Source organism: Malaclemys terrapin, chromosome 3 (assembly GCF_027887155.1).
Source record: "Malaclemys terrapin pileata isolate rMalTer1 chromosome 3, rMalTer1.hap1, whole genome shotgun sequence".
NCBI classification, from domain to species: Eukaryota; Metazoa; Chordata; order Testudines; family Emydidae; genus Malaclemys; species Malaclemys terrapin.
Genome location: NC_071507.1, coordinates 12,944,528 through 12,962,557, shown reverse-complemented (window position 1 = coordinate 12,962,557; position 18,030 = coordinate 12,944,528). Strand labels below are relative to the sequence as shown.

The window sequence follows — 18,030 nt, the reverse complement described above, 5'->3', positions numbered from 1 at the left end:
GAAAAGATTTACACAATGGTGAAGGGAAAAAAAAGGTTTCCTCTGGGTGCAAATACTATTAATTGCACCTGGTGCCCACATAATTATTAAACATGGGGGGGGGGGAACAATCGTATCCTAAGAAACCTAATTAAATTACATATAGCTACAAACAGAAAATAGTCATCATTAGTATGTCAGCGCTTATACAAACGTAAACACTTAACTCCAAAGCCTACCAGCATCACCCCGATTCATTTCCACAGATAAAGAGGAGACAGCACTTTGTACTCCTCTGCACAGAGGGTAACCGTGTCAAAGAGAAAATGCATCGCCCTACAAGCACAGACAGTAGTAGCACTGCCTCCCTCTTTCCAGGGATTCCAGGAAGGAAGTGCAGCTTTAATTTACAGGAACCCCACTTGCTGCAAGTTTCTGAAATTTTCTCCCTCCTCTGCCCCATGCTGGCTCCAAGTTCTCTCCCAGAGCAGGGGTTATGGGTGACTTGCACTATCGGACTCCTCTCAGGTTTACTCTTCACCGTTGGAGGGATACATAGCCTGGGCTCTGCCAACTGCAGTGCATCAATCCCACTGTATACTAGCATTCAAAGTGACTACATGTAATAAGCTAACCTTGAAATAAAGCTGCGAAGTGTGAGTACAGACAGACATTTTTTTAAAAAAGGTACATACTTAGACATCATGAAGGATCCAATTAGGTATGTCTAAGTGCCACCTTGTGCAGAAGGGTGCAAACTGCTCTTTTCCTCCTCTGTGAATCAGGAGTGATGATATTTGTAGGCTTTGGAATTCAGTGGTTCCATTTGTATAATAGGAAAGCAATGAAATATTTAGGACCAACCTCATAGGACAAATATACACAAGATGCTAGGGTTGTTCAAGCCACAAAAGACCATGTTTGCTGGCTGTATGCTATGCCACCCTAGCCAGCAGAAAGGCCTCCTGCACTCCCATCCTACAGGCCTCAACCTCTCACCCCACCTCAGAAAAATCTCAGTAGTTGGGTGCACGGGAAAGGGAAAAGCTCCATATTACTGCACCTTCCTATGCTTGATCTACATTATTTTCCCCTCCTATCCACTGAAGTTGAGGAGCCTGCAATTTTTACTACAACTCTAGGGTTCGAGGAATCCCCCTAAAGAGGAGATGGCTGAATCACAGAATGGAGCTGCTCTGGAGATGAAGCAGGGCCGTTTGGTGAAAGACTGCTGTGTGTAGGACCCTTGCCTCATTGGTTGCAGAGGTTGAAAGGTGTCTAATGAATGACAGAGGGGACTACAGGAAGAGAATGGTTAAGGCAGTTGAATGCTGCCCTTGAGAACTGGATTCTATCCCTGCCTCTGACAAAAAGTTCCTATGTGACACCAGGCAAATTCCTTAAACCAAACTTCGCAGGCGGTTACTAATTGTGTGTTCCCCATTTTCTGGGTGCCTGACATGAGACCCTGGGTTCTGATCACAGGAACTGTGCTTTGAACGTAGTAAGTGCTATGTAGTGCTCAGTACTCTGAAAAGTCAGATCCTAAATTCTCAAATTAAGCACCCAAAATTAGTGGAAAATTTTGACCTTCAGCTGTGTGCTTCAGTTCTTCATCCATAAAATGTGGATAATACTCTACCCCCCTCACCTCACAGGCATTTTGTGAAGACAAATTAATTAATCTTTGCAAAACATTGAGTTACTATCATGATTACACCCATGAGGAAATTAATATTTCTGTTTTCAGAGCAGGGTTTGCCCTTGGGCCACACACTGAACAGTAAGGATAAAACAAAATACTGAATAGCTGCTCATTAAATAAGCAGTGCCCATCTTGCGAATGAGGCAGGGGTCCTGTGTGATGATGTAATTAAAGATTATCATAATACATATGAATAAGGGGACCAAAATAAAAATGAACATTGATTCTGGCATTTCCTAAATTTTTGTAGTGTGTTTCACTTTGCAATCTTAATAATAGTCTTTTCGCTTAGTATTTTGTATGTATACTACACACAGATCACTTATTCAAGGATTAATTGATTCATTGTCATTTGTGCTGACACGTTTACTAAGTTGTCGCCCAGTCCCATACAAAGTTGAAATTTTTTGTAGCCTTCATGATTGCAGAGAGAAGTTTGAAAATGTCACCCAAGTGTAACCTAAAGATTCAAAAGCCTGCAGGCAAGCAAAAAGAATCCAAAATTTATAATTTATTATTTTTAAAAAAATCTCTCCTGATTTTTTGGGGCTTTACTCATGTTTTTTTGAATGTTTGGGGTTGGCGATACTGGACACGGCTATGTCCTACCCCTCCTGCAGAGCTCCTAGTGTTAGGTGCTGGGTATATTTTTCAACTCATTGGGTATTTTTTAAAAATTGAAGGTTATCAAATGATTAAAAGCTCTTGCTACAAAATTCAATGCAACTCTGCCATAAGTTTCAGGGATCATAGCCATAGAGTTTAAGTATAATTTGCTCCATAATATATGGAAGTTTGGCCTTAGGAAAAACACTTCTCTTGTTCATTTTGCCCTAAGGGAGATTATACAGTTTAGCAAAAGTCCTTGGCATAATTTGAGTCTAGTTTCTTCTATGCTATAGTGACAACCTTAGCAGGGTTGTCAGGTAGAGTGAAGTATCTCTGTTTCTGCCTGCAGGTCAAACATTTAATAAAGCCGTTTCATTGGTACTGCTTGTCTGAATCTGTTTTGGCTCTAAACAATTATGCCTAATGGCAGAAAATTACATTTAGGGCAAAAGATTTGCGAATATTTAATTTATATCTAGACTATGACAAAATTACATTAGTGTTGTGGTTTCCAAAACAGTGGCAACATTATTTTCCACACTTTGTGCAATTTAAATTACATGATGCAAACTTTATTAGTTATTGATTTAAAAAGTAAGATTTTAACTCAAAGCCAGGAAAATAAAAATAAAAAGATCTGCATTTGCCAAAAAGCTTTATATTTCCTCATTTAGAGACTAATCCTACTTTTGCTCCCATTGAAGTTTATGAAAATTTTGCTACGGATATCAATGAAAATAGGATCAAGCCTTTAACCTGAAAAACAGGTCCAGGATCGTCTTAGAAATCAAATGAAACATGTCTTCAGTGCAGCATTCTGCTCATTCTTATTCCTTTGAAAGGGACATTGTCAAGGTTGTTAGGCATGAAACTGACTAACTGTGACAGTTGTCCCAATTTGTAGATCTTACCTTAAGGATACCAGGCAAGTATTTTATTTCAAGCTAACCTTAGCAGCATGGTAAATATATAAACACAAACTCCAACAATTGGCTTAGTGCATTTTTCATTATAAACACGCACAGCAGAATGTGCCATTTTCTAACACTCTAATTCACTTTTCATGGTAGGAACTAAGTTCTTCAACAAACATTTCACAACATATGTAGTTTAAGACCTTTGCCCTGCTTCTTAAGTGAAAAAATAATTGTTTCCTGCATCTGTCTGTAGACTGGCCTTTATCCTTCCTATATTGAGGAGCACACATACTACCATAGCTTTAAAAGTGAGATACTCCTGAGATGGGGCAAAGGAACTGGATTTCTCAGAGATGAGCAGAATCTGCAAAAATCTCATCACACAGGTATTCCAAAATTGTACCCAATCAAGAGTTTTAGAAAATAAATGTATAGAACAAAACCAAAAGTGCCTACTACATGTTTATAAAGAACAGATTTAAAGGAAAATGTAAATATAATGTAGGTCGATATGCTTACACTATGTGGTTAATTTTATTTCTACATTTGCGTTATTCAAGTAAAATATATATTACTGTGTACATTATGCAGTATTTTGGGGGTGGGGATTACATCATGACCTTAAGTACTGATTTATAAGTATGTATTGTAAGTTTTGTTCCTGGTGTTTTTATCTCAACAACAGACAATGCAAAGAAGACAAAGTCCTTATGCCTCAGTTTCCTGCTTGGATTTGTAATGATCACCACCTTTAAATCTTTACTGTGGTGTTCGCATATCCCAGCATCAACATTAGCTAATGGTCTGCCTCACTTTTGAAGAAATGGCACAGTACTGTATATTTACTCAGCAGGGTAGCTTCCTGAAATGTAAGTAAAATACGTCCATGCTCTAATACACATGGAGCTTAAGCAGTACATTTTTATTTATTTATTTTTGTAGCAGCTTATGTATTCTGTTTCTATTAGTAGGTGGATATAAATTTAATTCCCTCAAATAAAAAAACATATTTATCCACTGCGTGGTCTACTAGTAGCACAAACGCCTGCCAAGCAGGGGAACACTGTTAAAGTCCCATTTTTAGGCATGAGTTAAAAAAACTGTGGAGTCAGCATGCTCGGCCCCTTATGGGTAAACAGTAATTGTTAGTGGCTCCCACTGGCTGAATGAATGAAGTAGCAACAGTAACAGGCTTTGTAAGCAGTAGAGTAGGTCGGCCTAGTGTGGACACTATTATTTTCAGACTCATACATTGGCTAAACTATGAATACTGCCTTAAAGGACCATGTTCTGATCACACCTTTTAAATATGTACGGTCTAGAAAAAAGTAATCAGCATACAGTGGCAAATACACACACACCTGAACAATGCACTTCAGATGTCATCCATTAATATCAATTATTGCAAGAAACAAAATTATTTGTGTGGAGTCATTTAAGCAATCACTGAATTATTCTTTTCTGAAGGACCTTTGTAACAGTATCCAATCAGATAAAGAAATGAGGACTGACTAAGTCAAAAGGTATAGTTACATCAATCCAGAAACCTCTATTACTGGTGTGTATATATGGCTGAGTAAGAGAAGCAGCAAAGGGATAAATAAACAACCTATGAAAGAACAATATATACACATAATTTAAGCAAAAATTGGACTCTGCCGTGGCACAGTCTTGTTTTAAGCAACCCCGACAACTCCAGGGGGAAAAAATTAGCTCTCTAGCATACTTGGATTAAATTGACCAGGCAATTAAATTAAATTAAAATAAAATAGAAGGTCTTGAAGGGAATTACCTACCAGATCAGATCTAATGGGCAAGTACAGTTCCAGGTACACAGAGCAATCGATGTTTTCCTTTGTAACATCTAAAATAAACTATACTTATTTATATACCTCCTCTCACTATGTATCCAGATATAGTACACACAGGAAAAAACACACCACAACAACATTTAAATTAAAGTTGAGCCCGATGGCCCAGATAATTGGAAACAGCCTCTCTGGCAAGACATGACAAAGAAAAAAGAAACATAAAGGAAGAACGAGGGGAAGAAAACCCCAAACTGACCTACAATAGCTGATCTATGTAGAAAAGCCTAGTCTACAATGTAACTCTGGGAGATCTACGCTGGAAATGAGTTATATAAAAGGAGTTGAAGGTCAGAGATGTTCATATGCCTCTGGTCTGATCCAAACCTTGGAATGGAGAACAAGGACCATCAGGCTGGATCATATTCTACTCTAGACCATTAGATTATCAATAAAAAAAATGGTTACTTACCTGAGTAGTAACAGGTATTCTTCAAAAAGTGTTGCACACATATATACTTCACTTTAGTAGTTTGTGCACCTAGTGCACTTGAGTCAGAGATTTTTAGCTAGCAGTATCCATTCAGTGGGCATAAAGGGCAGGACTGCCCTGATTCCATCTGTTCCTTCACACTGGAAACCTGATGTCAATAGACTCTAAAGTAGTTGGGAAGGAGTGTGGATCATGGAACATATATGTGTACAGCAGGCTAGAAGAACAATAGTTACATTTTTTTCCTTTCAATGACTGTGCACATATATATTCCATGTCAGATGATTCCCGAGCGGTACTTGTTTAGGTGGTAGGAATTCGGGGTCTATTTGACAAAGACTAATTTCCTAGTCTGAAACTCTACGGTAAAAGTTATTATGAGAGGTGAAGGAGGCATTTTCAACTCAGTTTTCCCTCCCGAAACCTGGAAGACAATCAACTTGGAAGAGGATCCAGGGGAATGACAGCAATGCCTCTTCTCCCTTTTTGTTTTCACGGGTTTTTGACCCTTGAGAGACTCCAAAGAGACAGAACGAACAGACAGAGCGTTTCTGGATAATGAATATTCAGTCCACTCAGCTATGGACTAGCCTAGATCTGAACCACCTGCATGACTTTCGCCATGAGACACTCCCTCAGGCCTAACTCAGAAGATTTCTGCAGTAGTAAAAGGCTGACAGACAGAACATCTGTCTGTTAGGTCCCCTTCACTTCAACGAATCAAGCAACATACATACACATCACTGAGGGCATATCAGCATAACAGGAAGGACAATGCTGGGGGATTCCTACATTTTAAAGTGGCTTCAAGAAAGAAGAGAAACTCCCTACTCATGAAACAACAAAGAAAACACTAAAAATATTGCTGTCTATTTACACTAAGCTAACTAACTAATACTATAACTCAGTGTTTCCCAAACTTAGGACACCGCTTGTGTAGGGAAAGCCTCTGGCGGGCCGGGACGGTTTGTTTACCTACCCCATCCGCAGGTCCAGCCAATCGCGGCTCCCACTGGCCGCAGTTTGCTGCTCCAGGCCAATGGGGGCTGCGGGAAGCGGCGCAGGCCGAGGGACGTACTTTCCCTACACAAGCGGCGTCCCAAGTTTGGGAAACACTGCTATAAATTATTTACATACACTGTTTAGCAGGTAAAAGACTCTGCGTTCAAGGTGACACTGGGACTTCTAACTCCTAGCCATAGACAGTGAGAAGGAATTAAGAGTGGGTCAGGGCAGCTCTGTCTGTTACACTCTAGGTCTGAGGCATGAGGACCTGCAAAATATAAGTACAATGGGTACTGCTAGCTAAAAGTCTCTGACTTGAGTGCACCAGGCTCAGGTTCACCTGAAGAGGGGTGTGGGTGTGGCTGTGTACACACACAATCACTCAAAGGAGATCTAGTATTACTTCTGTATAGAAAGTACAAATATAGAAAACCTGATTGGCTGATGTATTTCCATAATATTGAAACCTCTAGATTCAGTACTAATCAAATCCATCCTACTCAAAGAGAGGTGGTGGGGGGGACTAGAATGACAATGGGAGAATGAAGTTCAACACTTAATTTTCTTTACTTAAAAAATGATTACAACAGCTATCTTCTAACAGAGCATATCAAGGGGTTAATGAGCAACTACGGCTAATAGTCCTTTTGCCTCAGGTTATCAGTTCTAGATGACCATTGTTCCCCAGTAAAGTTTTATGTCTTTATAGTTATCTAAATTTCTAAGGGATGACATTAGACAAAGTGGGTCAGATATATCTTTTATTGGACCAACTTCTGTTGGTAAGAGAGAAGCTTTTGAGCTGACACAAAGCTCTTTTTCAGATATTACCTCTCTCTAATATCCTGGCTCCAACATGGCTACATCACCACCGCATACAATAAGAAATGATGTGACAGTGTACAAAGCCACGAACAGCTGTTGAGGCTAGCTGAATGCCAAAATTAGGCACATACATTTGTTCAAAGACCTCACTGGTTGTAAGTGCAGTAGAATCTCAGAGTTACGAACACCTCAGGAATGGAAGTTGTTCATAACTCTGAATAAAATGTTATGGTTTTTCTTTCAAAAGTTCACAATGGAACATTGACTAAATATAACTTTGAAATTTTACTATGCAAAAGAAAAATGCTGCTGTGACAGGTTGGATCACAGAAACCCCCTTGGGAGCTGCCACCTAATGTACCAAGACTACTTCTATTCCTGTTTTTCTTGCCAGCTCAGGACTCCAGCACCCTATCTTGCTGAACCAGACACTCCCGTGTGCTCCAACACAGACCCAGGGTCTGAATTACTTGCCCCAAAGCTTCAAGTTTACCTGAAAACAGCTCACAGAAGTGTGCTTGTCTTTAGCACTCAGATGCCCAACTCCAAATGGGGTCTAAACCCAAAGAAATCCATTTTACCCTGTATAAAGTTTATGCAGGGTAAACTCATAAATTGTTTGCCCTCTATAACACAGAGAGATATGCATAGTTGTTTGCTCCCCCAGGTATTAATACATACTCTGAGTTAATTAATAAGGGGAAAAGTGATTTTATTAAATACAGAAAGTAGGATTTAAGTGGTTCCAAGTAGTAACAGACAGAACAAAGTAAGTCACCAAACAAAATAAAATAAAATGCGCAAATCTATGTCTAATCAAACTGAATACAGATAATCTCACCCTCAGAGATGCTTCAGTAAGTTTTTTTTCAGACTGGACACCTTCCAGGCCTGGGCACAATTCTTTCCCCTGGTACAGCTCTTGTTCCAGCTCAGGTGATAGCTAGGGGATTCTTCATGATGGCTCCTCCCTCTCCTCCTTGTTCTGTTCCACCCCTTTATATATCTTTTGCATAAGGCGGGAACCCTTTGTCCCTCTGGGTTTCCACCCCTCCCCCCCTCACTGGAAAAGCACCAGGTTAAAGATGGATTCCAGTTCAGGTGACACGATCACATGTCACTGCAAGACTTCATTACCCACTTGCCAGCACACACATGTATACAGGAAGACTCACAGGTAAACACAGCCATCTGCAGACAATGGGAGTCATCAAGATTCCAAACCACCATTAATGGCCCACCCTTTGCATAATTACAATAGGCCCTCAGAGTTATATTTCATATTTCTAGTTTTAGATACAAGAGTGGTACTTTTATACAAATAGGATGATCACACTCAGTAGATTATAAGCTTTGTAATGATACCTTACAAAAGACCTTTCGCATGAAGCATATCCCAGTTACATTATATTCACTTATTATCATGTTTTTATAAAACTATATAGACTGCACAACGTCACAGCTGCTTTTCCTTTCTTTTTTTAGTAGTTTACGTTTAACACAGTTCTGTACTGTATTTGCTTTTTGTGTGTGTCTCTCTCTGCTCCTGCTGGATTGCATACCTCTGGTTCTAAATGAGGTGTGTGACTGACTGGTTAGTTCCTAACTCTGGTGTTCATAACTCTGAGATTCTACTATATACCCCAATGTCACTAACATTATTTGACATGATGAAGGAAGAGATAAATGAACTCTACCAAAAAACAACAACCCATTGTTTATTTCTTTGAATCAGAGAGGCTTGACAGTGCTATACTGGTACTCTCAAACTTTTCACTGACTTCTCATTGGGATCATGGCTAAATCAAATAATCTAAAAGAGCTGGGTCTTTAATGTGAATACTTGTTCAAAGGAGCAGCCTGTGTGGAAAATAAATGATGTTATGTACTCAGGGGCAGCTCTATGTATTTTACCGCCTCAAGCACGGAGGTCAGCCGGTTCCGCACCTTCGGCATACCCACCGCCAAATTGCCGCCGAAGCCGCGGGACCGGCGGACTTCCCGCAGGCATGCCGCCAAAGGCTGCCTGACTGCCACCCTCATGGTGACCGGCAGGCCACCCCCAGCGGCTTGCCGCCTCAGGCACGTGCTTGGTGCGCTGGTGCCCCCCCCTGTATGGACTGACAAAGTATGAAAAGGTCCTTCAGGGCCTGTCACTTAAAACACTACAGCTGCACCACTGGAGCACTTAAGTGTAGACACTACCTGTAGATTCTTCGCTTCCCTGAGCGACGTAGTTATACTTTCCTAATTTTCTAGTGTAGACCAGGCCTCAGTGTCCTATATGTAGTAGTAATGTTCAATGTTTGTGGGCAGTGATTGGCATAAATCCCCCTTTGTCTCTTAAAAGAGAGTATTTAAGGTTTACAATGCATGAGTACATCAGATCTAGTTCTTGGCAAAACACAGAACTTTATTTCACTCTACTAGTAAAAACAATAGCTAACGTGAGATTTCTTTTTCACTCCCCGTTTATATAGTTACAAAATGCACTTAGAAGTTAAATATATGGTTTATGATTACATACTATATTCCTTTAAATTGTAGGCTAAAAATTGGAGAGGCAGGCCTAGACTACACTTAAAAATGTTGCTGGCATAGATGTCAATCAAAGGTGTGATATCTCCCCCTCCCCCAGTCCCTGACTGACATAACTATGTTGGCAAAAGCTCTAGTGCTCTAGTGGCTATACCAGCAAAATAGTTGTTTTGCAATATAGCTTCATTTCGGGAACTGATTTACGATAAACTGGCAAAATAACTATTTTGCTGAAATAAGCTGTGTCTTTACATGGGAGTGGTGTGGTGCTTACATTCCCAAGAGGACATATTAAATTTGACTCCCCTCCCCTCAATATATATACATATAAAATACTTTATAAATAATGTTAGGACATTGGGATATACTTACAACCAATGTCACCTTTAATGAACAAATTTAAAACCTATAGGAAAAAGCTAGTTTGTTACTAATTAGTTTATAATCTTGAATTGAAAATATCATGGATAAACAGAAAGAAGGACAACCCAAAGATTATCATGCAATGTGTGGTTCATTAAGTCCAGCAAGTCTAGAAAGAATATACCGTCAAGGAAACAACTGAGAAGTGGTAAGGCAAAGGAGAAAAGATGGACTGTTAAGCAGAAAAAAAAAATGGTTCCAGGATCCTGCAGACTTTACTCTTGTGGAAAAGGTGTGCAGTAATGGGCCCATGCTTATCACACAACTTTAGGCCTAATTTTTCAAAAGAAGTAATTTTGGGCATCTCCATTTTTGAGTGTCCAACCTAAGGAGACATCTTACAATGCCTGATTTTTAGAGTCCCCTTACCATCTCTGAAATTCAGGCAATTTGAAAGGAGTTATAATTTGGGCATAAAAAAAAAACACGGAGGCACCAGAAATCACTAACCCCCTTTTGAAAATATTGACCTTGGAACATAAGTTGTTCAGGCTAGGGTCTGTCTTTTGCATTTATCCACTGTGATGCTGTGGGTGACACTAGAAACAAATAATAATACATAAATAATTGTTCTGCACAAGTTAATGGAAGCAGTTGGGTGGTAAACCTGGTGAAAAATTTGGACCTGAAATAAAGTGAAAAGTGAAATAAAATGTGTCAATCACGCTGTCTCTTAATAAAAACTGAATTTAATTTTAAAAGAAAGAAAAGATTACTTCATAAGAGTATTTGACAAGCAGAAAGAAGTCTTAAAAAGAATCTTTAGTTAAATATAGAAGTCTACCATTGAAAAATAGTGTTCATTTCTCGATGTTTCGTTTAACAAAAAAAGTTATCTGAATAATTGTTGTCTGGCATCTTTCATATCTCTTCATTCAGTCATAAAAATATACACAGGAGATTTAAAATTGGAATTGAAGAACAATCATCAGTTTGGCTCTAAGAAGCCCAATTATACTTAGATAATCTGGTCAGACGACTGATTTAAAATGTGATTGTCTCTTATGGCACAAAAGTAGCTGGCAGTGATGCAAAGCCACTGGCACTTGAACCAAAGGACAAGCTTGCTAACATGTTTATCAAAAACTTGGTCCATTAACTCTTCTCCAAAGAATTATTTTAAAAGTTCTTTCTAATAGATCATTAGAAAATTTAGGAAGAGGAGATCAGGGTTCTTCACACAATCTGATTACAATTATGATGAGTTCAATGCTAGAAAGATTTTAGAAAAGAAATCTAGATTTTAGAACAGGTAACATTTTCTGAGACACAAGACATTTCATGGTGTTGTAAAAATGTCACATGAAAGAGGAAGCACTTGGAACTGAATTTCACTGCAAGCAGCTCTACAAAGAGGACTTTCCCATTATTGCAGCTTTGCTAGGAGAAACTTGGAGAGCCTAACCCATCCACTGTACAGTGAAGTTGAGCTGGAATAAACAGAACCTCACTGAGAGGAGACCCACCTATACCCACGAAAACAGGAGCAAGCTGAGAGTTTTTTAATTTTTTAAATTTCTTTTTTTTTGCTACCCCGATGGTTCAGGTACATGACCACTGTCATGATTGGACTTTTGAGGATAATTTTTTCCCATTTCAGGCTTCTTAGCAGTAAGGCAGCTAACCTTGTTGCCTACAGCTCAAGGGTGTTTATAGGAAACTGTCTTTCCATTTTTCAGAGTAGCAGCCATGTTAGTCTGTATCCGCAAAAAGAACAGGAGGACTTGTGGCACCTTAGAGACTAACAAATTTATTTGATCATAAGCTTCCATGGGCTACAGCCTACTTCATCGGATGCACAGAATGGAACATATATTGAGGAGATATATATACACATATAGAGAGCATGAAAAGGTGGGAGTTGTCTTACCAACTCTGAGACGCCAATTAAGTAAGAGAAAAAAAACTTTTGAAGTGATAATCAAGATAGCCCAGTACAGATAGTTTGATAAGAAGTGTGAGAATACTTACAAGGGGAGATAGATTCAATGTTTGTAATGGCTCAGCCATTCCCAGTCAGTATTCAAGCCTAAGTTGATTGTATCTAGTTTGCATATGAATTCCAGCTCAGCAGGTTCTCGCTGGAGTCTGTTTTTGAAGCTTTTTTGTTGCAAAATTGCCACCCGCAGGTCTGTCATTGAATGACCAGACAGGTTAAAGTGTTCTCCCACTGCTTTTTGAGTGTTATGATTCCTGATGTCAGATTTGTGTCCATTAATTCTTTTGCGTAGAGACTGTCCGGTTTGGCCAATGTACATGGCAGAGGGGCATTGCTGGCACATGATGGCATATATCACATTAGTAGATGTGCAGGTGAACGAGCCCCTGATGGTATGGCTGATGTGATTAGGTCCTATGATGATGTCACTTTAATAGATATGTGGACAGAGTTGGCATTGGGCTTTGTTACAAGGATAGGTTCCTGGATCAGTATTTTTGTTCAGTGATGTGTGGTTGCTGGTGAGTATTTGCTTCAGGTTGGGGAGTTGTCTGTAAGCTAGGACAGGTCCGTCTCCCAAGATCTGAGAGAGTGAGGGATCATCTTTCCATTGGAGACCATATTCCCTGTGTTCAGCACGGATCCACATTTACTCCCCACCCTGATAGACTCTTATTCAAGGCAGTATGTATTCTGCTTGGATAAAGAAAAGTCATAAGCCAGGATGCTGCTTGTTTGTTTGCTAGTAAACTGAACAAAGCTAGTGACTCCTATGCCATTTGGGTGGCCCAGTCCTGAGAGTGGCCAAATAAACTAGTCACCTAGAGAAGGAATCTCACAAACCCATTTGAGAGAGTGTCACTACGTGAACAACATGACCTTTACCAACATTCTCGGGTCTGATTCCAGGCTGAATGGAAAAGAGCTTATTAGAAAGACCATCTGTTCAGCACAAGCCCTAGTTACTTTTAGAGAGAGTGAGTGATGGGGATTTGTAGCTGGGTGTCCTCAGATCCACCAATACCAGGAAAACTCCTTGATTTATGGTTCTGAGGGGTTCCATTTTGAATTTCTGAAGTTTTACTAACCAATGTCCTCACTTCCTTTCAAGTTTATTTTAGATTCCAGAGCAGTGTCTGCCTTTTTGGAGCAAGTGTCTTTCACCTTCTTGGTTAAGAAACAAAAATGGCATCAAGATGTGGTAGCAAAGGTCACCTTTCTGAATGTGGTTTTGAGTCAAGCAGAAATCAAATTGGAAAAGCAGAGATGGTTGCTCTGAAAAGCGAGAAAAATCCCAGTTGGAGACTGGTCGTCATCCTGTCTGTCAGACTGAGCCAAGAGGACAAGCTACATTCTGTGGTGCCACAGTAACAGGATACCAACTTCTGAAGTACAGTCCAGCTGAATAAATACTGCTGAAAGTCAATAACTAAAACTTTTCTACAATAACCATTTCTCTAAAAACCTGACTGAAATTTGAGTATTTGCACTGACTTTTAAAGTTATCAAATGGGAATAAATACTTAAGAGATGGTATAGTAACCTCACCTTTTGTATATCAATCACTGTTGAGGGATTACCTTGGGCAGGACACAAGGCACTATAGTAATACAAATAATAATACCAAATTTGGTGCATCACAAACTGCCTCAAAGAAATAGAAACAGATTAACTTGTCCGGAAAATTATTAGAGAACACTTCATTGTAGGTTTACATTCTGATCTGTATTTGGACTAAAAATCTGTTTATGTTTCTAACTCCCTCTCAATGTAGTTTTGAAGCACTTTTTCACATGAGAATCCACTCTTCATGGATCAGGAATGATGGTTGCTTACACTGTTCAGGTTGTGCAAACAAAGCTTTATCATTCTGAGTCTCAAAAGCAACAGCAATCTTTTTACTGAATCCTTTCCTTTCCAATTGCATATGTAGGCTGTGATCATCCGATCCTTTTAACTCTAGCCAGGAAAGATTAATAGCTGTCCTTACAGCTACTATATTGTGAAATTTCTAGCTTGGAGCCTTTCCTCCCACCCCTCCTGCAGAAAAGAGAGAGAGCAAGAGAAATGCTGAAATTTAATCCTGCATAATTTTTTTCAACTATTAACTCTTGTAAGCTCTTAAGGCTACAGTAATACATAATTAGCAAAATGATGTCATGTATTAAAAGGGAACAAATATTGTGTTTCTGAACGATATTAGAAGCAACTCTGTCATGCACTTCACAAGCTTGTGCCTCATTAACTCACAATTTTAAGAGTTTTTGGTTTTTGAATGGCTCGAAGGTGAGCCCAAACAGAGCACAGCACAGCAGCCTAAGCTTGAGGTGACATGGGTGACAGTTACGAGGTCCATATCTGAAAGGAAAGGTCACAACCTCCTGGCTGTATGTAAAGGATAAAAAGCTCACCTGGTTTTCTCTCCATTCAGGTAGTTTTACATTTGGAACTTATTATACATAAACAAGATGATCTGTGGTGATTGTGGTTATCGGCATTACTGAACATTGTTTTTGTTCAGAGCATACATAGTGTTTTTGAGAGTAAGGAGAATGTTAAACAAAAGACTTACCCCCTCCACCTCCAAGAAGACTGGAATTAGCTAGGAAAAGCAAAAGGAGAATAATTAGCATTACATTTAAATATGAAATGAAACAGAACAGGAAAGTATTTATTTATAAGGTACAAATTTATATCTATAGTGTAAAATTGTTGAAACTGATTGTTCATATTATAGAATGTACATTCTATTAAAACAAAAACAATTAAAGTTACTGATTTTCACTCAAACCATTCCATTTTTATCTGTTTGTCCAAAGATATTATTGGTTCATATTTTAAAAAAATATGTTTACCTAAATTATTCTCAAAATCTTTATTTGTAAAATATTATGCAACACTTCTTGGCCTGTAGATTAATTTAATTAACAACAATGTATGAAAATAGTAATACTTTTAAACTACATAAACTTCTGAAATTGTATAATGCAACATTCCTTTGTGACAACCAAATAAAGGCGCAAAACCCCTTGCCAGTTTAGAGATCAGCAAATGGGCTTTGGTGCCCTCTGTGACCCATTCTCCTGGGTCTCTATGACATAGGGCCTTTGTGGATGAAAATTAGTAAAGAGCAAATTATCCTCTAATCAGACATCTGTAAAAACACAGTGAATGAAATGCTAGTCCCATTACAATCCATGGGAGTTTTCACATCAATTTCAGTGGGGTCATGATTTCACCCAGTATATTTACATGCTGCTCTACTGTATCTATTCAGCTGTCTGTCCAAGTCATAAAGGATAAATTATGCACAGCAGTAATTTGCAGAATAAGGCTATTCAAGACAGCTGTTCAAATTAAGCTGGTGTGGCTGCAGCCACTCATTGTCCCTCCACAACTTGGGCACAAGAATGGGGAAATGGTAAGCCTATAAGCTTGCCCCCTTCAGTGAAGTACTCATCCTACAATTGCATGGGAAATGCAAGTTCCCTTAGCACAAAAATGTGGATGAAAAGCTGGAAATAAAGGTTCAAACTCTACTTAATTATTTAATCAATGGGAAGAGGCACAAGCACTTCTCTCCAACCTTCATATCTTACTGATGAGCAAAGGAGGAGTGAGACTGTAAAACATTCCTTCCTCCAGAACCTAAGGGCTTGTCTACACAAGGATATTCAGGAAAATTAATCTGAATTAATTTTTCTGTGAATTTAAAGTGGATTAGTTAAACTGCATTAAAACCATACATAGAAACTCGGATTCAGAACTTAAATGGCCTTAATTTGACTTAGTTTAATTCACTTCCAAAGTGAAGCTGCTTTTCACATGGTTTCTTTGGGAGTGAATTAAGCTAAACTGAATTAAGGCCACTTTGGGGATTTATCTACATGGCCCTGCAGTGCAGATTACAGGGGTGTGAGCTGCTACATCACGCACTGAAGTGATGCCCTGTAACTGCCCCATATATAGACCCTGCTAGTGAAAACTAAAAGACACCTAGTTTGTGTTAATATAGTCCCGTTTCAACCAGGGTTACATTAAAATGAACTAGGTTCCTTTTAGTTTATACTAGCGGGATCTACATGGGACAGTTACAGCTCAATACATTAGTGTGTGCTACAATTCATATCCCTCTAATCCACATTGTGGGACCATGTAGACAAGCCCTAATTCTGAATTAGAGTGTCCACCCAGGGATTTATTGCAGTTTAGCAAATCTATTTTATATTCACCCCTTTAGTTAATTTGGATTAATTTTCCTGAATGCCCCTATACAGATAAGCCCTAAAGCTATGGGAAAGTATTTAATATATGTTGTATTGCATGCATCTCTTTCTAGTATCTGAGCTTTACTATTTGAAAGAAGCTATTTCTATAGGAGCCATGACTACTGGACTAGTAGGAATAATTTATGATCACCAAATTCTGAATTCTGACATAGCACAAATCCATATGGTAGGTTTTGTTGATGGTTTATCTTAACAATCTAAATAATTCATATTGTGCACTGTCTATTTAGTTTGCTTTTTCATTACTTCTTTTCTCTTTTGGGGTCCTCTTGTACATCTCTTACATCCTCTTTCAGTCATACCATCAGCCGCCAGCTTTCCCAACTCTATAGAGGCAGTGTCACAATTGCCAAGCTACGTTTTTCATAAAATAGTGTATTTAGTAACTAACACAAATGCCTCTTTAAAAAAAAGAAAAGAAAAAGATCCTGTTATTGTTATTTACTGTTATCGTACAACAGCAAGAATCCTTTAGTCTTATGGGTATCATTTGAAAAATTCTAGCAGGTAACACAACTGTAGCACTATACAAGTTCCTTTGAAAAGATAAAATGAAATATATTGCAAAGATTAGCAGGAGGCTTTGATCCACATATTTTTACCACCTCCTATGTTCACTGAATTTCAATGCAATACCTAAGAAAAGCATGACTTAAAGAATTCCATGAAATGCAAACAGCTCATGTATCCTTTACTTTTTTAGCAGCTTCCAAACTACTTTAATAGTCAATATCAACTCTCGCTGCAATAACATTAATCAATACTTGTATAAGCGGTGTGACAGACACAGACCAGTGGGGTACAGGAGTCTGGTAGAGGGCAAATATACTGGTCATTGGATGAGTAGTTTTCGGTTCCCTGAGTGACCAGAGCAGGGGCTGCACTAGAGTAATCAGGAAACTGCTAGAACCAGTTAAGGCAGGCAGGCTAATTAGGACATCTGAAGCCAATTAAGAAGAAGCTGCTAGAATCAATTAAGGCAGGCTAATCAGGGCACCTGGGTTTTAAAAGGAGCTCACTTCAGTGTGTGGTGCGAGTGTGAGGAGCTGGGAACAAGAGGCGCAAGGAGCTGAGAGGGTGTGCTGCTGGAGGACTGAGAAGCACAAGTGTTATCAGACACCAGGAGGAAGGTCCTGTGGTGAGAATAAGGACGGGGTTTGGAGGAGACCATGGGGAAGTAGCCCAGGGAGTTGTAGCTGTCATGTAGCTGTTACAGGAGGCACTATAGACAGCTGCAGTCCACAGGTCCCTGGGCTGGAACCCGGAGTAGAGGGCGGGCCCGGGTTCCCCCCCAAACCTCCCAATTGACCTGGACTGTGGGTTCTTCCAGAGGGGAAGGTCTCTGGACTGTTCCCTAACCCACATGGTCAATCTCTGAGGCAAGAAAATCCGCCAATAAGCGCAGGACCCACCAAGATAGAGGAGGAACGTTGTCACAGCGGAAACAAGCACAAATGTAAAATCAGACAAGCTGAAAACAAGAGAAAAGCCCCTAATATA

At 39.3% G+C, this 18,030-nt stretch overlaps 1 protein-coding gene across 3 annotated transcripts in view; it reads right to left on the bottom strand.

Moving 5' to 3' along the window:
* The window catches only part of MACROD2 (mono-ADP ribosylhydrolase 2), a 1,284,297-nt gene that overhangs the window by 950,889 nt on the left and 315,378 nt on the right, over positions 1 to 18,030 (bottom strand). For all 3 annotated transcript variants that reach the window (XM_054021788.1, XM_054021790.1, XM_054021789.1), the window contains exon 4: positions 14,814 to 14,843. In XM_054021788.1, coding sequence (XP_053877763.1) covers positions 14,814 to 14,843 — 30 coding nt within the window. The remainder of the gene's footprint in view (positions 1 to 14,813; positions 14,844 to 18,030) is intronic.